Here is a 23171-nt window from a genome sequence, read left to right as displayed (position 1 = left end):
TTCTTTTGGAGTCAATACTTGGGGATTGAACTCAAGGTCTTGGGCTTACCAGGCTGATCATCCTGATCATCTAAACCACTCCTTCAGCATTGATTTTTTTTTTCTTCTTTGGTTCCATTCCTAGGGCTTGAACTCATGGCTTAGGTAGGCATTGTCCCTTAGCTTTTTTTTTTTTTTCTTCTGAATGCTGGTGCTCTACCACTTGAACCATATTTCCACTTCTGGGTTTTTGCTAGTTAATTGGAAATAAAAGTCTCACAAACTTTCATGCCCTCTGTCCTTAGATCTCAGCTTCCTGAGTATCTGGGATTACAGGTGTGAACCACGGGGGCTTGGGAAACACAACCACATCGTAAAAGATGAAATAGTGCTGTGGTATGGTGAAGTGTACCCCTGTCAGCCTAGGCTTCACAGGCAATGCTGGCAGGAGAATGGAGAGTTCAAGACCAGCCTGGGCTGAAAAGAAAAAACAACACACACACACACACACACACAAAGTAAACAAAATAGGTTGGGTGCCTGTAGCTCACACCTGTCATCCTAGCTACTCAGGAGGCTGATATCTGAGGATGGAGAGTCAAAGCCAGCCCAGGCAGGAAAGTCTGTGAGACTCTTATCGCCAATTAACCACCAGAAAACCAGAAGTAGTGCTGTGGCTCAAGTGGTAGAGCACTAGCCTTGAGCTGAAGAGCTGAGGGACAGAGCCCAAGCCCAGAGTTCAAGCCCCACGACTGCCAAAACCAAACAAACAATAAACAAAATAAGCTGGAGCTCAGGGCTCTCACATCTGGGAGGGGGGGGTGTCCATTCCATGTTTCCTGGCTGGCCTGTCCCCTGTCCCCTGTGGATCTGTGTCTGCCCTTTGTTCCCTCTCCTGCTGAGCTCAAACATTCCTGCCTGGGACCCAAACGGCCAAGGCCATTCTCTGGTCACAAATTCAGGCTTAATCTCCTGCCTGGGCCTGGGCAACAGTGATCAACTCACATGGCAAAGCCAGTGAGCTCTGCACAGTCCCTCCCTCCTCCAAGCTAGTGCCTCCTGCCCCACCCCCCATCTCTGCTGCTCTGTGGGATACTGTGGGGGGGGGGGAGGAGGGGCCTCTCCATGGAGCATCTGAAAGACAGATGCTCTGTGTACCTCAGGGCTGCCAGCCACAAGGCCCTGAACTTGTGGCTAGTGCTCAGGCCGGGTGGGTGGGAGGGTGGCAGGGGGAGGGGGAGCTGGGGGGGGTGAGAAGGGGGACAGGGGGCGGGGTCAGCCAGGGATTTTTGTTTTTATTTTCTTTAACTGTTGCTTGTGTGAGTGTCATAGAGATGCTTTTTTATTAAATAGATATCTCTGTTCGTAGCTGCACGTGGTTGGGGGTACATGGGGCTTCAGAGGCCCCAGTGACCCTCAAATCTCAGCCTCTTGAATCGTTAGGATTACAAGGATTAAAAGATTAAAATAGTTTAGAGCTGACTTTCATCTTTGTGCGAGCGGTTCCTAGCCATTCTGTGTAACCCTCACCTCGGTCAGATTCTGAGCAGCTTCCTCCCTCTGGGAGAACTGTTGAGAATTAAATTCCCTGCTGTTTGTACATCTTGAAAGCACTGCCTGGGTGGGGCACCGGAGGCTCACGCCTGTGTCCTGGCAGCTACTCAGCAGGCTGAGATCTGAGGATCACAGTTGGAAGCCAGCCTGGGCAGGAAAGTCGGTGAGACTCTTACCTCCAATCTCAAAAGAGTTGGAAGGGGAGCTGTGGCTCAAGTGGTAGAGCACTGGCCCCAGGAGCAGAGAAACTAAACAAATAGAAGCAAAAACAAAATCAAAATGCAGCAGTGCCTGTGATGGGTGGTGGGATAATCGATAGTAAAACAGGGTTGAGAATAGTGACATTGGTAGGCCGTGGCATTACCTCCTTGGATACAAGAGGGAGCCCTATCCTCTCTCCCCTGGGTGGGGTGGAGGGGCATTTTTCTCTTTGAAAGAAGAGGTGCCGGGGTATCTTTGATACCAGTGATCCCCAAAGGGTCTCGTACTGACCCTCTGCAGCGCTGGGGGTCCAGCCACGAGGCTGGTTAGGAGGGAACTTCCCTTGAGCCTCCGATCATGGCTCTTCCCAGAGCCATGTGCTGTGGTTTGCTGCCTCCCGGTGGCACGGATGAGAACTCTGCACCCGTCTCCATCCTAGCTGTCTGTCTTTCCCCCGGAGCTGCTGCAGCCCTGTCAGGTCCCCCCAGATTCCAACCCTGGGGAGCAGAGAATGAGGCAGCCAAGGCTCTGCCTTCAGAGAAACCCAGAAATAAGTCAAACGAATGCGCTGTTTAAAATTGCACCCTCGCTCTGGTGGCTTCTTGAACCTCTTTTTGTGTGTGGCATTTTTATTGTTATTTGGCACTAGGGTTTGAGCCTTGCCCTGCTTAGACAGGGGCCCTATCCCTTGGCCCACGCCCCCAGACTTTTTTCTGTTTTGCTTTAGACGTTTTTTTTTGTTTTTTTTTTTTTTTCCCTAATAGAGTCTCTTTTTATTTATGCTTGCCTGGTAGCCAGACGTGCACTATCATGCCCAGAACTTATTGGTTGAGATAGGGTTTATTGAACTTTCTTGTCCAGACTGGCCTTAAACCACGATCCTCCGGATCTCTGCTTCCCAAGTAGCTAGAATTACAGTCGTGAGCCACCGCACATCCCACGTGGGATGACCTTGATCCTTTTCCCTCAGGAGGGCAAGGATCTGTTTCTTGGTGAGTGAACCAGCGCTCGGTGATGCGGAGGGAAGGACCCAGGCCGGACAGGGATCCGACGGGCTCCCAGGCGCGGCCAGGGGAAGGAACGGGGCTGGAGCCCAAGGGCAGCGGCTGGACCAAGTCAGTCTGACCCAGGAAGACGAGCATGGTTCGCATTTGCCCGGTAAACCGCACCAGGAGGGGCGGGGCGGGGCAGGAGCGCCCGGGGCGGGGAGAAAGGAGGAGTGGGGAGGAGTCTAGGGGCGGGATCTTCTAGGATTGGGCCATTCTGGAGGCTGGCTTCCTCGGGGGGCGTGGTCACGGCGGGCGTGGTCAGAGGGAGGTGTAGGCGAAAGGCTGGGGCAGGGCGTGGTCAAACACGAGGCCGGCAAGTGAAGGGGCGTGACTAAGGGGAGGTGGAGCCATCCAGGGGAGGAGCCAGGCCGGGAAGGGGACCAGTCAGGAGCGACAAAGGCAGTGTGGGCGTGGTCTCAAGAGGCGGAGCCATCCAGGGGGCGTGGCCAGGCTCCTGGAGCAGTCCCGGCGGGGCGGTCTCGCTCCGGCTCCGGGAGTTTTCCTCCCGCGCGCGCGGACTGGACTGAGCTGTGCGCGGCCGCCGCCCGGCAGCCAGGTCCGGGCTCCGCCTGCGGTGCTCCGCTCGGGGCCAGGCCAGTATTAGGGCACTTCCCCCCCCCCAAGCTGTGTCCCCAGCGGCTCAGGGCAGAGTGCATGGGCGTGCATGCGTGTGTGGGTGCGCGTGGGGTTGGGTAGGTGCTCGCCCTGGGTGGCTGAGGGCGCGTGGGGTTGGGTAGGTGGGTGTGCAAGGGCGGTCTGGCGTGGGAGAGGTTGTGCATTGGTGCACGCGTGGCAGGCAGGGCAGGGGAAATCTGGGGAGTGGTTGTGTGTGTGTGTGTTGGGGTGTCTTGGAGAAAATCTATCCCAGTCCCCTCACCAGTCACCCCTCACTCCAGGCTCTGTGGGTGCTCTCCCCCCCACCCTCCGTCTTCCGGGGTCTTCGAAGGCCATCATGGTGCAGAGATACCAGTCTCCTGTCCGTGTCTACAAGTACCCCTTTGAGCTGGTCATGGTGGTGAGTGACCCCGATTCTCCTGCCTCTCACGTGATGGTTGGAGGGGCCCAGGAGGTCAGCCAGGGTGGGAAGGAGAGGGAGATCCCAAGACCCCCAGACGTGGAGCTGTTCAGATACTCTGCTCCTAGGGTCAGGCTGTAACCCGTGACCCCTCTTTCTAGCCACCCACTAACACCGGTCACCCAACTTCTGAATCCCTGCCAGTGGCAGAACACAAAGCTTGCCCTTGGTCTCCCTTTGGTGAAGATCACCTCTCCCTCGCTTCACACCCTCCTGCCAGGAAACAAGGTGGTCACCGAGCCACAGGGTCCTTTTATGCCTTGCTGGCAATGGGAACAATCATGGAAGCCACCCTGCTGATGGAGTTGGCCCATGGTTTGTTACACATGTCCAGGGTTGAGTCTGCACATACCTGTTGTCTGTGAGCCATTCATTGGTCCCACTTCACCTGGGTAAACTGAGGCTTGAACAGGTAGCAGGGTAGCCTCCTAGGAGAGATTGGGTTAGATGAGCCCAGATCCAGGAATTCCAGAGCCTCTATGTGAGACAGGGCAGCACCGGAGTCTTGCTTTCTCCCTCAGATTTTCCCCCCTCAGTTTCTTCACCCCGTACAGGCTCTCTACTGCTTGAGCCACACCTCTGCTTCTAGCTTTTTGTTGAGATCTCACCCTCCCGAATAGCTTGGATTATAGGCATGAGCCACCAGTGCCCGGCTTATGCTTGGCCTTTCTTGCAGTAAGTTCAACTTGGCTCCAAAAGTGTGTTCTCTTAAGTGAAGGGTGGGCTCCGTTCCCTCCCTCTTCACGTGTAGCCTCTAGGTGTTGTTGTACCAGGTGGGGATGCCATTTAAAGACAGAAACACAACAAAGTCTCTGGCTCAGGTGTGGCAAGTGTGCGGCATGAGTTCAATCGCCAGGAACACATGCCAGAGATTTCTAGGCATTTATTTTCTGTGTCTGCACAAATGTAAGGCGTCATCTGTCATTTCCAGAGGCTTGGCACAGCCCTGTGCTCTTATGTTCCGCGCTGTCTCTCTGCCTGGATCGCAGAGAGGACAAAGCCATTTTACCACGGTTGTACAAAACGCCATTGTCCCCCACATAGCTTCATAACTCTGCATTCCTCGTGCCCTGGGGAGCACAAAGGGGTTTTCTGCCCTGATCCTGCCTCTTCTGTCCTCATGCTCCGCGTGGCGTGGGTCGGAGCCTGGAGCCCGGGAGGTTTCGAACAGACTCAGCTGTTTCCACGGGCTCTGTCCGAGCTCTGTCTGGGCAGAGCTGGCCTTTTGTTTCTGTTTAACAAATCTGACTTGAGCCACCAAGCTGGGCCTTTAAAAACCACTTTATTGAGGTACAATGGATGTAGGAAGCTGAGGTGTTTTGTTTGGGGTTTTGGGGTACTGGGGTTTGAACTCAGAGCCTCACTTTGGTTAGGCTAGCAGGATACCACGGAGTTATAACCACAGCCCTGTTTTTCACTGTTATTTATTCATGTATGTACTGTGTGTGTGTGTGTGTGTGTGTGTGTGTGTGTGTGTGTGTGTGTGTGTGTGTGCCAGTCCTGGGGCTTGAACTCACTGCCTGGGTGCTGTCCTTGAACTTTTTTGCTCAAGATTAGTGCTCTACCACTTTGAGCCACAGCACCACTTCCAGTTTTCTGGTAGTTAATTGGAGATGAGTCTCACAGACTCTCGGGCTGACTTTAAACCATGATCCTCAGATCTTGGCTTCCTGAGTAACTAAGATTACAGATGTGAGCCACCGATGCCTGGCAGCATCGGTTATGGGGCCTGAACTCTAGGCCTGGGTGCTGTCCCTCAGCTCTTTAGCTCAAGACTGGACCTCTACCATTTGAGCCACTTCTGGCTTTTTCTGCTTATGTGGTGCTAAGGAATCGAACCCAGGGCCTCTTTCATGCAAGGCAAGCACTCTACCACTGAGCCATCTTCCCAGCCCAGCAAACAGTTTTTAAGAGGGAGTAGAAATGAGGCTTTACAGTCCAGGCCAGGATGCAGGTACAGGGAGAATGGTTGCTGTGGACATCGTTCAAACAACACAGCAGGGACCTTATTTAAAGGAGTTGAAATTAGTTCCCTGGGGTTGTCAGCAGATCCATTGCTAGCAGATGAAGCAAAGCTACTCGAGTTTAGGCTGGGAGAACCAAGGTGATCACTGCCCTGCAAAGGGACTTTTCTGATTTCAGAGGACTTGAAAGGAAGCCAAAGGCCCTCGGGCAGCATTTCCTGTGTGCATTAACTCATGCACCTATGCATTCCAGAGATGTGTGCTGAGTCTCAGCCCTGTGCCAAGTGGCATAACAGGTGCTGGGGTTTCCATATCACTGACTGATAGCATTGTCTTGAAATGCATTGTTGTGGGCCCAGGGTGGTAGTGCACACCTATAATGCCAGCTCCTTGGGAGGCAGAGGTAGGAGGATGGATGGTCTAAAGCTGGGCCGCTGGTCCAGGGAAAAGCAAACTAAAAGCCAGTGGGCTGGAGGCATGGCTCAAGTAATATATAGTGCTTACAAGTGAGGTCCTGAGTTCACTCTCCAGTACCATCAGAAGAAGAAAGGGAAAGGAACGAGAGGAAAAGCAATGCATCTTACAGCAGCTTCCTGGTCAACTGGTTTGCAAAGGTCTTTATGAAGGAAAACTCCAGAAGGTGGAAATGTGTCTATCCTGGCCTCTCCTCAGGACACAGGAGAGGACAAGGAGAAAGGCCGCTGGTGGCCTTGGAGGGACATTAAGGCAGCCAGGCTGAGTGTGAAGTGCGTGCAAAGTCCCAGGGGGCAGGACAGGTCACAGAAATGGAAGAGGTTGGGCATGAGGGCCCCACAGGAGCTAGAAGGTGAGGCAGGCGTTGGCTCGGGGCTTTATCCACCTCATCTAGGACTTTGGGAACGTTGAAAGGCTTTGAACTGTGGGTGCAGGGGCTGCTCTGGGGTTTAGGAGGCGGCCTTGCACACTGTGGGTGGAAGGGAGTCTCCACAGAGGAGGCCTGGCCATGGAGCAAGCAGAGAGGCCGGGACACTGTGGCGACTCCGAGCCACACTGCTGCCCAGCTGCACTGGGCTGGCCTAACTAGCTCCCCTCCCAGCCATCCCTCCCCCCTTCCATCTTCTCTCCCTCCCTCCTTCCTTCTTTTCTTCCTCCCCCTTCCCTCCTTCTTTTCCTTCTCCTTTCCACTCTCCCCCTTTATCCTCCCCCTATCTCCCTCCTTCCTTCTCTTCCTCCCTCATTCTTTCCCTTCCTCCCTTCCCCTTCTCTGCCTTCTTCCCTCCTTCCCTCCCTACCTCCTCCTTCCTTCCTCCCTGCTTCCTCTTGGATCCCTTCCTCCCTCCCTTCTTCCTTCTTTCTTCCACTCCCTTCCCCCCACTTCCCATGGTGTAGCAATCTCGGGGACTGGGCTGGTGTGGGTTCAAGTCCTAGAGATGGGGCGTCCATTGCTGAGTCTGTAAACAAACACGCATTTCCCTGCGCCTCTCCGCACCCGCGTGTCTCCCCACTCCGTGTCTCCCCCAGGCCTACGAGAAGCGCTTCCCCACCTGCCCGCAGATCCCCGCCTTCCTGGGCAGCGAGGTCCTGAGCGAGTCCCGCAGCGCCGACGGGGCGGTGCGCGTGGTGGAGCGGAGCTGCCGGCTGCGCGTGGAGGCGCCCCGGCTGCTGCGGAAGGTGCGGCGGTGACTGGGAGCCAGAGTGGAAGGGGAAATTGGGGGTCACAATGGAAGGGGGGGATTGGAGGTGAGGATGGCGGGGCCCAGTCAGATGGAGGGGCAGGGTTAGGACGGAGGGGCGGAGTCAGCAGGAGGGCGGGGCCTGCTGGAGGGGCGGGGTCAGATGAAGGGGCGTAGTCAGACAGAGGGGCATAGTCAGGCAGAGGGGCGGAGTCAGCGGGGGCGGGGTCTGTTGGGGGCGGAGTCAGCTGGCAGGGCGGGGTCAGTGGAGGGGTGGAGTCAGGTGGAGGGCGGGGTCGTGTTGAGGGCGGGCGCTGTTGGGGGCGGGGCAAGTGAGGGGCGGAGTCATGCTGGAGGGCCGGTCTGTTGGAGCGGAGTCAGTGGAGGGGCGGAGTCAGTGGGGGGCGGGGTCTTTGGGGGGCGGGACCCGCTGACAGGGCGGGGTCTGTGGAGGGGCGGAGTCAGTGGAGGGCCCGCCCCCGTGCCCCCTCTCATGCGCCCGGCCCGCGGGCAGCTGGCGGGCGCGGAGCAGGCCGTGTTCCTGCAGAGAAACGCGCTGGACCTGCGGGAGAGGACGCTGCTCATCGAGGCCCGCAACGACACCTTTGCCAACCGCGTGCTGGTCACCGAGACCTGCCGCTACTCGGTGAGCCCCGGCTGGGCCCTGGGCCTGCTGGGCGGAGCCCCCCCCCCCCCGCACCCCCCTTCCCAGGCGCGCGGGGCCGGGCCCAGGTCAGCGGGGCCGCGCGGCGGTGGCCGCGGGTAGGTGTGCGGGCCCAGCGCTGAGGCCCCGCGCTCGGCCCCTGCCTGGTGTCAGGTCCACCCTGAGAACGAAAACTGGACGTGCTTCGAGCAGTCGGCCTCGCTGGACGTGCGGTCTTTCTTTGGCTTCGAGCATGTGCTGGAGAAGATCGCCATGAAGCAGTACACGGCCAACGTGAAGAGGGTGAGGGGGGGGTGGGGGGTAGGGGGTGGGGGGTGGGAGGGGGGGAGGGAGGGGGGGAGGAGGGGTGGGAGGGGGCACCCCTCCACCGTGCCCAGCCCCGCCCAGGCCTCAGCCTTCCGGCCTGCGAACAGGTGCCAGGGTCAGCCCCGCCTCAGGAGAAACTGGGTGGGACACCTGGCCTGTGGTGGGGGGCGCCTCACCAGGGCCCCAGGACCCCGGGATGGAGGCCGGTGCAGCGAGCTCCGTGGACAGAGGAGGGACATTCTAAGGGCCTTTTTCTGGGTTAAAGTCGTCACTGCAAGCAAGGCACCTGTGGCTCACGCCTGTCATCCTACCCACTGCTGAGATCTGAGGGTCGAGGTTCAAAGCCAGCCTGGGCAGGAAAGTCCCTGTGAGACTCTGATCTCCAATGAACCGCCAGAAAACTGGAAGTGGCGCTGTGGTTCAAGTGGTAGAGCGCTCGCCTTGAGAAAGAAAAAAAGAAGCCCAGGGATAGAGCCCAGGACTAGTGTACACGCACGCACACGCGCGCACACACACACCACACACACACACACCACATGGTCACTGCAGCTACACAGGTGGTTTAGTGGTAGGGAGCTTGCTTGGTGTGCCTGAGGTTGGCCTTGAGCTCAAGACCCCAGCTCAAAAGAAGTACATAAAGAAGTAAATCTAGGGGATGGGAAGGTGGCTCAGTGGTAGAGCGCTTGCCTTGCATGCCTAAGGCCCTGGGTTCGATTCCTCAGCACCACATAAGCAAAAAGAAAAAAGCTGGAAGTGGCGCTGTGGCTCAAGTGGTAGAGCGCTAGCCTTGAGCTGAAGAGCTGAGGGACAGCGCCCAAGCCCAGAGTTCAGGCCCCATGACCGGACCCCCCCCCCAAAAAAAAGTAAATCAATTTGAAGGCCTCCAATCTATCCACCATTGGGTAGAAGGTTATTCACATACTGAATAGGGGAAAGTGTGCTTTTGTGAGATCTCTCTCCCTCCTTCCCTCCCTCCCTCCCTTTCTCTCCTTCCCTCCATCTCCCCTCCCTCCCTCTCTCTCTCTCTCTCTCTCTCTCTCTCTCTCTCTCTCTCTCTCTCTCTCTCTCTCTCTCTCTCTGTCTCTCTCTCTCTCTCTGTCTCAGTGGTACTGGTGTTATACTGAGGTTTGAACTCAGGACCTTGTGCTGGAGAAACAGGCATCCTACCCGCCCAAGTCATGCCATTAACCCCTTTTCGCACTGGGTATTTTCAAGATGAGGTCTCACTTGATGCCCAGGTCTGCCTGGGTCTCCATCTTTCTATTTGTGCTTCCCCTCTGTGGCTGAGATGACAGGGGTGAGCCACCACACTTAGCCGTTGATTGAGATGGAGTCTTGGGAACGCATATGCCTGGGCTGGTCTCAAAATTTGGTCCCTGACCCCTGCCTCTCAAGTAGCTAGGATTACAGATGTAAGCTATCGCACTCGGTGGGGAATTGGTTCTGGCGAGTGTCTGTGTGAATGGCGATGCCTGCATTCTTCCTTCCATGCTAAATCTCCTGCAGGCCTGACTCTGTAACATGCCATCTTCCTCACCGGCCACATGCCACCGGCCAGATCTGGCCACGTTGTCCCTGCGGAGATGGTGATGGGTCTCTGTCTCTCTCTCTCCCCCAGGGGAAAGAGGTGATGGAGTATTACCTGAGCGAGCTCATCTCCCAGGGCATCTCCCACATCCCCCGCTGGACACCTGCCCCTGTCCGGGAGGAAGATGCCCGCAGCCAGCCTGCGCCGTGGGGTCAGAGCTGCCTGGAGGGCAGCGGGAGCAGCGGAGCACCAGGCCCCACTCCGGATGATGGTAGGTGCCTGCAAGCGCCAGGTCTGAGCCTGCACCACATCCTGGGAGTCCCGTGTTCCACTTTCCCGTGGGAAGGATGGGGACTGACTCCAGGCCCTGCACGCAGCCTGTCCCTCTGCTGGCTGCTGCACCCTTGCTGCTTTAACCCCCTCCCCCAGCCCACAGCTGGTTTATTTCATGTGTCTGTGCATGGCATTTCCACTTGACTTTATCCCCTTTTAATCATAAGAGCCACGACACATGCCCACGGTGGCACTCAGCTGCGACCGAAGGGTGTAAAATCCCTCACCTCTCCTCCTCCCCCCAGGGAAGAACAGTGGGGTGTTGCCATTTCCTAAAGCCGCCTATGTATTGATAGCATGCCACATGTCTGAAATTGCACACGTGTGTGCACACATGCATTCACAGAAACTTACGTTGAACATTTCGGGGTGTAGCCTATGTTCAACTTGGTGTTTGCTTTTACTCACAAATGTCTCGCAAATAATCTCCCGTGTCAGTGCACACGTGATTCTTTCTCTCTTTTTTGTTTTTGGTCTTGTTTTCTTGGTGGTGCTGGGGATTGCACTCACGGGGACTTGTGCTTGCTAGGCAAGCCTGCTGTGCAACTTGAGCCACACCCCCTTAGTCCCTGTGCCTTTAATTTCCTTTTCAAGTAGGGCCTCAAGCCTTGCAGAGGCCTGGGTTGCCTTCTGGATGTGCTTCTCCTACCTTCATCTACGGAGTAGCTGGGGTTATGGGTGTGAGCTGCTTCACTCTTCCTGTATCATCTTCTCCTTCTCCTTCTCCTTCTCCTTCTTCTTTTGGTCAGTTGTGGGGCCTGAACTCTGGGCCTGGGCGCTGTCCCTCAGCTCTTCAGCTCAAGGCTAGCGCTCTACCACTTGAGCCACAGCGCCACTTCCGGCTTTTTTCTGCTTATGTGGTGCTGAGGCATCTAATCCAGGGTCTCAGGCATGCAAGACAAGCATTCTACCACTGAGCCACCTTCCTAGCCCTTCTTTTAATACTTCATAGCATGATGTGGATACCGTATAACTTATTCAGTAATAAACACTTTTTAATTCTAAATTAGTCTATTTGGATAGTTCCTGTGGATGACATTTGTTTTAGATTTCTAGATTCTAAGTAATGTGGTTTGTCTTTGTACTTAAGGATTAAAAAATTGTATGATAGGGCTGGGAAGGTGGCTCAGTGGTAGAGCGCTTGCCTTGCTTGCATGAGGCCCTGGGTTCGATTCCTCAGCACCACATAAGCAAAAAGAAAAAAGCCAGAAGTGGTGCTGTGGCTCAAGTGGTAGAGTGCTAGCCTTGAGCTGAAGAGCTGAGGGACAGCGCCCAGGCCCAGAGTTCAGGCCCCATGACCGGACCCCCCCCAAAAAAAATTGTATGATATATACACAGCATGCCAGTTTTAGTGTGTGTGTATGTGTGTGTGTGTGTGTGTGCGCGCGCGCTCATGCGTGCGTGCACAGGCCCGTGCCAGTTCTGGGGCTTCAGCTCAGCTTTTCATACTTTCACTTGGCTTTTTCACTCAAGGCAGGTGCTCTACCACTTGAGCCACACCTCCTCTTCCAAATTTTTTTCTGGTTAGTGATAAGTCACAGACTTTTCTGCTTCAAACTGTGAGCCTTAGCACTCAGCTTTCTGGAAGGGGTGAGCCACTAGCTCCTGGCTTGTCCTTCGTCCCCCCCCCCCATTTCCCCATTGATTTCTTATTGGTGTGTGAGAGCTCTTTATGTAGTAAGGCAATCAGCTTTGTTTCCCAGCCTTTTATTTTTATTTTTTTATTTTTTGGTCGGCCGTGGGGCTTGAACTCTGGGCCTGGGCGCTGTCCCTCAGTTCTTCAGTTCAAGGTGAGTGCTCTACCACTTGAGCTACAGCGCCACTTCCAGTTTTCTGGTGGTTTATTGGAGATAGGAGTCTCACGGTCTCTCCTGCCCGGGCTGGCTTTGAACCAGGATCCTCAGATCTCAGCCTCCTGAGTAGCTAGGATTACAGGCGTGAGCCACCGGCACCCGGCTCCCAGCCTTTTATTAACATGGAAAAGGCTCGTCACATAATGTCAGAGGCAAAAACTGTTGATTCATTTTTCCTTTTGGGTCACTGATCGGTAGAGACCTGCCTGATATTTGAGTAGCTACACTGTAATTAATCCCTCAGGGGCTGCATCTACAGACAGCAGAATTCATCCATGCAGCAAGTCTTCTGCTCTTACTGTGTACAATGGCGGCCTGCTGCTATGCTATATTGTACTTTAAAATAATAATAATAGCTGTGTCCTCAGTGGCCCCTCCCGTGTGGCTCCAGGGCTTCCTGCCCTGGTCTCTGCTCCGTGCTGCCCGCACCAGTGCTGCTAGCAGGGTGGCTGGTGGAAGGCGCAGCCAGGCCCCTCCACCAGGCGGGAATCACTGGGCCTTTGTGCTGGGAGGTGGAGCAGGGCTTTCATAGCTGTCAGGGCGGGCGGGCAGGGCTGGAAGGCTGCGGGGACCCTAGCCTCCCTCCTCCTCTCCGTTTCTGGCCATGGGGCTTCAGGCCAGAAACAGCCCTCAGTTTACCCAGAGGTCTCCTGGCATGGTGGAGGGAACCTCAGTGCTGGGCTGGGACTTCTGCCGGGGGGGATCCCGGGGGCTCGGTATGCATGCAGCACCCCTGCCCTGGATCTGTAACATTTGCCCAGAATACACCACGCTGGCTGTGGTGCGTGTCCCTCCAGCCCCCACGGGGATGGCGGAAGGCGTGGAGACATACCTGTCACCCCGCGATGGCCAAGTCTGGGTGACAGAGCCACGTCAGGCCCAGCTCTGAGGGCTGGCAAAACGCTGGGCCCACACAACCCGCTTGTGAGCCGGGCTGTGCTGTGGGATCGAGGCTCTGGGTGCCACGTGGCCATTGAGTACCCTTGTATCCCCCCCCCCCCCGAGAGGGCTGGGGAAGCTGGAGAGCAAAGGGAACTTAGGAACCCCTTCCTTTTTAAAAATTTTACTCCATAGCTCAGGCTGGTCTCAAACTTCACAATTCTCCCGCCTCCACCTCCTGTGTGTGGGGCTTACAGGTGTGTAACACCGCACCCGGCTGAATCGGCCCCCGTGTGCGTTTTCTCATTTGTGACACTGCACCCCCAGAGGTCTGCTCTGAAGTGGGGACGGGAGTGACCGGCTATCCCAGCCTGACGGTGGCAAAACCAGACACCAGGCCTGGCCCACGCACGCAGCCAGTGAACGGAGCTCATCGGTGCCTGGCGCTCGGGTTGTGGGTTTCCGAAGCGCTTTGGAAATGGCTGTGAGAGGGTGAAGCATCTGGAGGCCTCGTGGATGCTGTGTGGGGCGGGGCCCCAGCTCCACGTGGGTGGAGGCACACTCCAGAGAGTGCAGATCAGGCGGCGAGGAGACCGCGTCTCCCCCTAAACCCCTTTCTCCTCTCCCCAAGGGGACAAGCTGGACGCAGACTACATCGAGAGGTGCCTGGGCTATCTCACGCCCATGCAGGCGAGCTGCCTGGTCCAGCTTCGGCACTGGCTGCAGGAGACCCACAAAGGCAAGGTGAGCGCAGAGCTCCGGTGATGGGACATCGGCCCGAGACACCGCCAAGGGAGATACGCGAGTTTGTGCAGTTAGCAATACGCAAAATTCATATCTGCTTTAACAGAAGTAGGAATTGAACCCAGGCCCTCACGCCTGCCTGGGCAAACACTCCACCCCTTTAGCTCTGCCCACCTGCCTTTTGTTTTTGAAACAGGGTCTTGCCCCCTTTGCCTGGGTGAGCCTTGAACCCAGATCCTTCCAGCTGGGATCGTAGGTGTGTGCCGTCCTGCCCAGCTGTGTTTTATTTATTCTTACATGCTCTCCTCTGTATCTGTTCAACACATGCTGACGACACTGCAAGAGGCCCTGTCCCCGCTGGGTGGGCTCTTCTTTTCTCAGACCTGTGTTTTGCAGGTGAGCGAGGATGCTGCTTCCTGAAGTTGTTGTTGTTTTGGTCAGTCGTAGGGCTTCAACTCTGGGCCTGGGCGCTGTCCCTCAGCTCTTCAGCCCAAGGCTAGCTGCTCTACCACTTGAGCCACAGCCCCACTTCCGGTTTTCTGGCAGTTCATTAGAGGATAAGAGTCTCATGGCCTTTCCTGCCCAGGCTGGCTTTGAACCGCGATCCTCAGATCTCAGCCTCCTGAGCAGCTGACAGGCGTGAGCCATCCCAGCCATGCTTCCTGCAGTTTTAACCTGCCAGGTGGAGATGACCATTCTGGGGGCGTTTCCCTCCTCTGCCTCTCAGATCCCCAAAGATGAGCACATCCTCCGCTTCCTGCGGGCCCGGGACTTCCACCTGGACAAGGCGCGGGAGATGCTGTGCCAGTCTCTGAGCTGGCGGAAGCAGCACCAGGTGGACCTGCTGCTGCAGACCTGGCGGCCGCCGGGCCCCCTGCGGGAGTTCTACGCCGGCGGCTGGCACTACCAGGACATAGGTGCGTACAGCACGGGGCACAGGGTCACTGCCCAGTGTGCCCTGAGCAAGACCTTCTGTGCCCATGGGTCTGCTTTCCTTTCGGCTCTCCTGGGCATCTCACAGCCGGCTGTGAGGAAGGTAGAACGGGAGTAGACTTGGTGCTGCGTAGAGACATGTCTGCCCGGAGGCTGGCTTAGCGCACTGTTAACTTCATTCTGTATTGTGGGTATGCAGTTTGCCGCGGCCCAGCGAGGCTGCCATGGCTAGTTACCACAAAGTGGGCCGCTTAAAGCAGCAAGACTGATTGTCTCCAGCTCTGGAGGCCTGAGATCAAGGTATCCTTGAGCCGTGCCCCCTCTGTGGGCCTTTTGCAGGGAGACTTCCTGCCTCCTTCATGCTCCGGTGGCCCAGTGGGGCCCACAGTGGTGTCCTTGGCTTGTGGTCTCATCTCTCCAATTTTATTTTATTTTTGGTTGGTGATGGGGCTTGAACTCTGGACCTGGACTCTGTCCCTCAGCTCTTCAGCTCAAGGCAAGCGCTCTACCACTTGAGGCACAGCGCCACTTCCGGTTTTCTAATGGTTTACTGGAGATAAGAGTCTCACAGACATTCCTACCTGGGCTGGCTTTGAACCCTGATCCTTAGATCTCAGCCTCCTGAGTAGCTAGGATGACAGGTGTGAGCCACTAGTGCCCGGCCTCCAATTTTTTTCTTCTCTCTCTTTTTCCCCAGTACTGAGGTTTGAACCCAGAGCCTTATGCCTGCTGAATAAGTCCTCTGCCTCTTGGGCTTTCCCTTTCCACTTTATTTTTCACATGGGTTCCTCCGTTAGTGTCCTCTCCTTATGGAGCACTGCTTCCGTGTCTATCTTTTCCTGGACACCCCCCCTTGAAGCAGGAGGGGTGTGGCGCAATGCATGCACCCCAGGACCTTGGCACCGCACCCAGGTCTCGCTCAGGAGAGTAGGAGCCGCAGTCTTGGGGTGGCTAGTCCTGCCCCTGACCTCAGCCCCCCCGTCCCCCTTCTCTTGCAGACGGCCGCCCCCTGTACATCCTGCGCCTGGGCCACATGGACACCAAAGGCCTGATGAAGGCCGTGGGGGAGGAGGCGCTGCTGCGGCACGTGAGTGCGCCTGCGCCGTGGGGCCTCCCAGGCGTCCGGGCGGCGGCACGTGAGTGCGCCTGCGCCGTGGGGCCTCGCGGGCGCCCGGCCGGGCCTGGGCTGCGGCAGGCACGTGAGTGCGCCTGCGCCGTGGGGCCTCCCGGGCGCCCGGGCTGCAGCACGTGAGTGCGCCTGCGCCGTGGGGCCTCCCGGGCGCCCGGGCTGCAGCACGTGAGTGCGCCTGCGCCGTGGGGCCTCCCGGGTGCCCGGCCGGGCCCCGGGCTGCGGGCCGGGCGGTGACAGCACCGGCGTTTTCTTCCAGGTGCTTTCGGTGAACGAGGAAGGACAGAAGAGGTGCGAAGGCATCACCAGGCAGCTCGGCCGACCCGTTAGGCAAGTGAGGCGGGCTGCCCCGGGGCTCAGTGCGCGTGCGCACTGCTGCTCCCTACCCCCCCCAGCCCACCACTCGTGCTCATTGCGCATGCGCCTCTTGCCCGGTGCCCAGCCCCAGTGCCCTTCCCTAGCTGGGGGAGGGGGAGGTCTGGAGAGGCAAGGACCCTGTCTGTCCTGCTCTTGATAGTCGAGGAAACTGAGGCCCAGGGTAGTGATGTCTTTCCGGGGATGCTGAGCGCTCAGGGCCTCTGAACTTGAGCCTTTCTCGCTGGCTCCATCCCCGGCTCCAAGGCTCCTCCCTTTTCCTTTCCGAGAACAACTCCCCACGGGGCTCTACCTTGCCCCCGCTCCTGGGTACCAACCTCCCAGGGGTCCTGGTCCAGCCAGGGAATCGGTGTCCCCCTGGGATGCTCCCAAATGAAGGGGAGACAAAATGACACTTAGGGCTGGGAAGGGGGCTCAGTGGTAGAGCGCTTGCCTAGCATGCATGCAGCCCTGGGTTCGATTCCTCAGCACCACATACACAGAAAAAGCCGGAGGTGGAGCTGTGGCTCAAGTGGTAGAGCGCTAGCCCTGAGCAAACGCAGCTCAGGGACAGCGCCCAGGCGCGGAGTTCAAGCCCCAGGACTGGCAAAAATAAAAAGACACCTATCCAGACAGGTGTGGTCGTACACAGCCAGGATCCCAGCACTTGGATGGTGGAGGCAGGAGGACCTTGAGTTCAAAGCCAGCTTGGGCTACAAACAGTTTTCAGGCTAGCCTTGGCTGTAGGGAGATTTCCCAAAGGACACCCTAAGGTGTTGGGGCCCGCCTAGCGCCCTTGTTGTCTTCCTGGCAATGGGCGTGGAGTACAGGACAGGCAGGATCTGAGCACAGCTGTGGACCCCTGGAGCCTCTGATCTCGGTGAGGACTGAGCTCCTCTGGGGTCTGGAGCCAGAGAAGAGGAGCATGAGATGGGGGGGTGGGGAAGTCCGTCAGTGAAGGCCCTGACCAGAGGCAGGAGGGGCGTCCTGAAGAGGTCGCTTGCAGAAAGGCCAGCCACTGCAGCAAGAAGGTCATCTTCTTAATGAGTTGGTGCTGGTAGGATGGAGGCCCAGAGAGGTTGAGCACTTGGTCCAAGGCTCCACAGCATGAAGGCTGAACGGGGCCTTGCCCTGGGCCTTCTATCTGTGGGAGCAGGTTCTTGTTCGGGTCCCCTTTACTTAGCAGCAAAAGTCTTTTCAACAGCTCGTGACGAGCGCCTGCCTGGCAGAGAGCGAGACACCTGCTCAGTAAATTCACTGCTCAGCAAATGCTGCCTGAGGCGGGAACTGGGACCACGCTGGCCCCTGACCTCAGGAGAGCTTAGGCTCCCAGGCCCTTGCCACACAGCGCCCAGGGGTGGTGGTGACACCTGGAATTCAGGAGCTTGGCCTGTCTGGAACTTCTTCCTGGCGTGGCTGGCTCCTCTGCCCCCAGCCCCGCCTCCCCGAGCCTCCTGGGCCATCTCCAGGTCCCCCCGGGGTGAGGATGTCGGGCTGCCCCGGGAGAGCCGGATGGCACATGAGGCCCCATGTCTGCCACAGCTCCTGGACCTGCCTGCTGGACCTGGAGGGCCTCAACATGCGGCACCTGTGGCGGCCGGGGGTGAAGGCCCTGCTCCGCATGATCGAGGTGGTGGAAGACAACTACCCGGAGACGCTGGGCCGGCTGCTCATCGTGCGCGCCCCCCGCGTCTTCCCGGTGCTCTGGACGCTGGTGAGAGCCCGAGCCAACACGAGCCACAGAGCAAAATCTTAGGGCCAATCAGGGGCGGATCCGCAGGGGCGTGGTAATGGGGGCGGGGCATCGGGGAGGCTGGAGGCAGGCATTAGAGCATGATAATAAGGGGCGTGGTATCTGGCAGGGATCGGGGGCGTGGTCATTGGGGCAGGGTGGAGGGATAATGGGGAGGGACCACGAGTGGATGTGGGGTCTCCTTTTGGGGCCATGTGTCTTGGAAGTGGGTTGAGATTATGGTTGCCTTGTGAATATGCCCAAAGCGACTGAATTTCGTATTTTAAAATGTGTTTTCTTTTGATGTGCCCGTCCTGGGGCTTGAACTCTGGGTTTGGGCACTGTCTCTGAGCTTTTACACTCAAGGCTAGCTCTCTACCACTTGAGCCATGGCTCCAATTCTGGCTTTGGGTGGGGATAGAGATAAGACTTTCCTGCCCAGGCTGGCTTAGAACTGTAATCTTCCCATCATCTCTGTCTGCCTCCTGAATAGCGGAGGGAGGGTGGGGACTCTGCTATAGGAAACACAGCCCAGTAATGTCTCGCCTCACCCACCCCCATTCTAGATCAGCCCCTTCATCAACGAGAACACCCGGCGGAAGTTCCTCATCTACAGTGGCAGCAATTACCAGGGCCCTGGCGGCTTGGTGGATTACCTGGACAAGGATGTGATCCCGGACTTCCTGGGGGGAGACAGTGTGGTGAGTCTGGGCTCCAGATCAGGCAGGCAGGGACCAGCTGGGAGCCAGGGCTGCCGGGGCTGAGGAAGCTGCCCAGGACTTCTTGTGTGATGGGCCAGGCTGGCTCCAAGTGGGGACAAGGGTTTGTTATCCCAAGAGCGGTGGCATATTTGACATGGAGCCTTCCCCCTCCTCCCCAAACATCGTGAATGAGCTGGGTGTGGTGAGACACACCTGTAATCCCAGCACCTGGGAGGCTGAGGAAGGAGGATCCCGAGTTCCAGGCCAGGCTGAGCAGGCTCAGATTTTGCATCCCCTACCCTGTTACCCTGATGCACACACTGGGGTTTCAGCCTTGTGGTGGCTGAGGAGCCGTAGGCCCATGGGCCCAGTGCAGAAGCAGGACACCCCTCAGTGGAAGTCCTTTCCGTGTCTGACCCCCCAGTGCAATGTCCCTGAGGGAGGCCTGGTCCCCAAGTCTCTCTACCTGACGGAGGAAGAGCAGGAGCAAGCAGATCAGCTGCGGCGGTGGAGTGAGACCTACCACTCGGCCAGCGTGCTCCGCGGGGCCCCGCATGAGGTGACCCCCAGCCTGGGGCGGGGGGAGGGAGGCTGAGCAAGAGCCCAAGCCCAGCGGGGCCTCTTCTGGCCCTGCCCAGGTGCCCTCACATTTTGGGCACTCACTGATCACTCCGGGGTGATTCTGGGGGAGAAGGGGATCCCCCCCCCCGCATGGGCACGTGCAATCTTTCCCTCGAAGCCCCGGTCTGCTGGGACTCCACCTGGCCTGTCCCCGTGCAGGTGGCGGTGGAGATTCAGGAGGGTGAGTCAGTCATCACCTGGGACTTCGACATTCTGCGAGGGGACGTGGTGTTCAGCCTGTACCACGCCAAGCAGGCGCCGGGGACCAGGGCCGCCGGGCAGCTGATAGACAAAGCCTGGGTCCTAGGCACGGATTACAGCCGCGTGGAGGCGCCCCTTGTCTGCCGGGAAGGGGAGAGCATCCAGGTGTGTGCTCTGCTCCTTCACTACTTCATCCCCTGCCCCCCAACCCCCCCCCCCGCTAGTGTGGGGACAGTGGGGGACAAACGCAGCCCCAGGGGCTCTGTGGGACACAGGAGGACAAAGACACACAGGAGGGTTTGGTGGCACTGAGGAAGGGAGGGGAAGGCTCAGTCCCAGCCCTGTGTTCCAGGGCTCACACGTGACGCGGTGGCCCGGCGTGTACCTGCTCCAGTGGCAGATGCATGGCGCCCCCAGCGGCGTGGCCTGCAGCCTGCCCGGCGTGGATGACGTGCTGGCCGCACTGCACAGCCCCGGGCCCAAGTGTAAACTGCTCTACTACTGGGAGGTGCTGGCCTCCAAGGACTTCAGGTAGGCCCCCCACCCCCACCCCGCGAGCCCCCAGGGCCTTGCTAACTGCTGCCATGGTGAATTGACTGGACCCGCCGGCCAGGGGGAAGGGGAGGATTTGGACCTAGAATCTCACAGGGTGTGCAGCTCTTCTAGAACAGTCTCCCAAGAATGGTGACTTAGCAGGTACAGGATCCCGGGTATCAACTCTTAGGATCTCCACCTTCCCGCCCGAAAAAGAGAGTGTTCTAAGACAGTGCCTACAGGTTGCATTCGGAGAAACAGGTGTCTGAGACCTCCAGCACTTCCGGGTGTGACCTTGGGCAAAGCATTTCTCCTCTCTCAGCCTCAGGCACCCCAGGAGCTAAATGGGACCCCCCCCTGAGTTCTCCCTTTGCATTAAGAGGCTGTCATGGGGGTAGAGTGGAGCAAGGGCAGCCTGCCACCTGCCTGTCACCCCTGCGTCCTCACCCCGGTGTACCCAGTTAGGGGAGGGACCGCAAGAGGCCCAGCAATGTTTTCAAGGCCTTCCCCTTCGTTTACTTAGTTTTTGTTGTTGCTGTTTTTTAAAAAGAGAAGGTTAGCAATGTAGCATCGTCTGGCCTTGACCTCCTCACCTTTCTACCTCAGCCTGCTGAATCCTGCTGGGATGATAGGCAGGAGCCACCATGCCTGGTCTGGGAGCCAGGTCTGAGTGCAGAGATGGAGGGAAAGGCTGGGGTTGGGCCTCCGGGGCCTCGGGGAGGGCTGCCCGAGGGGACCGGATGGCTGGGCTCCGTCCCGGGGGACACAGCGCTTGGCGTCACTGGCTTCTCCCTGGGGCGGTTAGCAGCCTGTGCAGCTGCCCCGGGGCCTCGTTTGTGGTGTGGATGGGGCGCTGGCAGGAGGAGGTAAGTTTGTGGTGCCCTGCTCCCCAGGGGCTCCATGTCCAGCCTGGAATCCTGCAGCAGCCGCTTCTCCCAGCTCAGCGCCGCCACCTCCTCCTCCAGCCGCTCCCACAGCAGCTCCCTGCTCTCCAGATAGGCGGGTGGCGCCCTGGCCCGGACCTTCACAGGGAGGACCAGCGTGGGAGCCCGCGGCCCGAGTGGGAGCCCGCGGCCCGAGCCCCGCGCGGTTGAGGCTCTACACACAACCCTGCGTTTTGACTAAGTGGCCTCGTGCATCCTTCCAGGGGTGGCCCCGGGGCTCAGCTCCCACCCTGTGTTCCACCTTCTGGGTCAATTTCCTCCTCAGGCTGGCCTTGCTCACCCCCAAGGGAACCCCTCATCCTCGGAGACCCCCTCCGTGATGACAGCCCCCCTCTTCCACAGTTGCAGAACAAAACCTCTGTCCCCAAAGTTCCAACCCATCGGCCAGCATCTCCTCCTGGCCTGCTCCCCGCCTCACGCCTGGGCCAACTGGCTGCCAGGGACGGTACAACAGTGGCCTCTCCCCAACTAGGGTCACGTGTCTAGTCTGGACCAATCACTGTGACTCGGGGTGGATGCAATGCAGTTTTCTCAGGGGAGCAGCCCACCCACAACTGGAAACGCAGTGTTCAGTGTCTGGCTCCTCAGGTGGGCTCCTGCCCACCTCTGGGCAGCAGTGGGGTGACTGCGGCGGTTCCTCTAACCCTTTATAGGCCTCTTTCCCTCCCAGGGAACTGCTGATTGTAAGCTACAAGCCTCCCTCCCCCATAGCTTAAAGACAAAGGGGGGCATCCTCCGGGCGCCTGCCTCAGTGGTCCAGGAGGGCTTGCTTCAGGGGAGTGATAGATGGCTACTGCTGCGCCATGCTGTGCCTCAAAGTCCTCTGCTCACGGGGCACGCTCAATGTCTGCCGTATGTGCGTCCATCCGTCCAAAGACACCAGGCCCCTCTTCCTCAGGACATGGCGGCCCCCAGAGAAAGGTGAGGTCAGGAGACTGGACCCCTCTCCCTTCCAGAAGCTTCTATGTGTTCTGGACAGATCCTGTCCTTTGATACCCAGGGAGGAGGGGCGTTTGACATGATGGTTGCTGTCATTTTCCTCCCTTCCGCTCTGCCCCTGCCCCGCCCCTCTGTGAAAGAAGGCCTTTTCTACTTCTCAACAAAGTCTGTGTGCGCGGGTCCTTTGCTCCATCCAACCAGAGGCATTAAACACTGTAGATGCGGATTGTCTTCTCTTCCTGAGCTTGTTTGAGAATGTCTCTGCGGTTGTTTCTGAGGTTCTATAACATTCTCAGGTGGGTTTGCCCTGGAGGAGTGGCAAATTGGGGTGTATTGGGGGGAAGCAGGCATCATATATATATATATATATATATATATATATATATTTTTTTTTTATGTCTGAAGCTCAGGTATACAGTATTTGTTTTGTGGGCATGCAGTTACAAATAACCAATGGGGTTCAAGTGACAGGAATGATTTCTCCCCGGCTCTGGAGGCTGGGGGGTCACATCAAGGGTTCTGCAGGGCCTCCTCCAGCCTCTGGTGGCTCCCAGCAGGCGTTGGCTTGGGGTCCCATCACCCCACAGTCTCCGGCCTCTGTCTTCACAGGACCTCCCCTGCACATCCCCTCTTCTTTTACGGTCTATGTAGCCCAGGCTGACCTTGAACTCCAGACCCTCCTGTCTCAGTCTCCTGAGTCCTAGGATTATAGCTGGGCACTACCACACCCAGCCTAGGTCTCCTTTTCTAAAGGACATCGGTCATTGGGTTCAGGGCCCATTGTTTTGTGATCTATGGCTAAGGATGTCTGTGGGGACATTTGCCGCCACACAGGCCCCATGCTGAGGTCCTGGAGGACGTGCATCTTGTGGATGCACAGGTGCATCTTGGATCCCACCTGCTAGGATTCAGGAACCCGAGGGAAGCAAGGGCCCTCCTTAGGCACGCTCTTTCCTGGGCTGCTCACTCTGCCCAGCTCTCTGTGGTCCAGGCCAGCCACAGTCCTGCTACCACAGGGTATGAGGGCCTGTCCAAGGCGCCGCTTGTCTTCTGGTGGTGCGGAGCCGGGCACAGGACGGGAGCACTGGCTGTCCTCCCACTCGCTCTGACTCCATAGGTTTCCCTTGGGTCACGGTGGCAGGTCAAGGCTCAGCCAGTGGCTCCGTGGGTGCCCTGAGTGTGGAGAGATCAGTAGTGCCTGGAGGTGGCTGCACGCTGCAGGGCCTGGCTGACGTCTGATCCACCTTGCTGTTCCCCTGAGGCCTCACGGGCCAAGCCCAAGCAGAGCGAGGTGGGGGGGGA

General features: G+C 57.9%; 1 protein-coding gene across 2 annotated transcripts; it reads left to right on the top strand.

Moving 5' to 3' along the window:
- The first annotated feature begins 3735 nt into the window (after positions 1–3735).
- Positions 3736–22077, top strand: LOC138816063 (SEC14-like protein 5). 2 transcript variants are annotated; one of them, XM_070005590.1, is made up of 15 exons: positions 3736–3798; positions 7323–7472; positions 7989–8120; positions 8292–8420; positions 10108–10243; positions 13669–13781; positions 14509–14698; positions 15713–15801; positions 16103–16173; positions 17740–17911; positions 18496–18630; positions 19055–19189; positions 19411–19617; positions 19805–19983; positions 20880–22077. In XM_070005590.1, exons 1-15 carry the CDS (start codon positions 3736–3738, stop codon positions 20983–20985), a joined length of 2007 nt encoding a protein of 668 aa, XP_069861691.1. In that variant the 3' UTR covers positions 20986–22077. The 2 variants fall into 2 exon arrangements, with proteins under 2 accessions (XP_069861691.1, XP_069861690.1); XM_070005589.1 differs by having other exon boundaries at positions 10063–10243.
- Positions 22078–23171: the final 1094 nt, after the last annotated feature.

This window comes from Dipodomys merriami, unplaced genomic scaffold, assembly GCF_024711535.1.
Source record: "Dipodomys merriami isolate MVZ:Mamm:240054 unplaced genomic scaffold, mDipMer1.0.p SCAF_680, whole genome shotgun sequence".
In the NCBI taxonomy this organism is placed as follows: Eukaryota; Metazoa; Chordata; class Mammalia; order Rodentia; family Heteromyidae; genus Dipodomys; species Dipodomys merriami.
The sequence above is the reverse complement of the archived record's forward strand: the minus strand, read 5'-3'. Positions and strand labels throughout refer to the sequence as shown.

Excerpts from the sequence above, each read along its gene's own strand:
- LOC138816063 (XM_070005589.1), top strand. The coding sequence starts at position 3,736 with ATGGTGCAGAGATACCAGTCTCCTGTCCGTGTCTACAAGTACCCCTTT. Across the intron at positions 14,699-15,712 it reads CTGGCACTACCAGGACATAG|ACGGCCGCCCCCTGTACATC; the intron begins GTGCGTACAGCA and ends CTTCTCTTGCAG. Across the intron at positions 18,631-19,054 it reads TCCTGGGGGGAGACAGTGTG|TGCAATGTCCCTGAGGGAGG; the intron begins GTGAGTCTGGGC and ends CTGACCCCCCAG.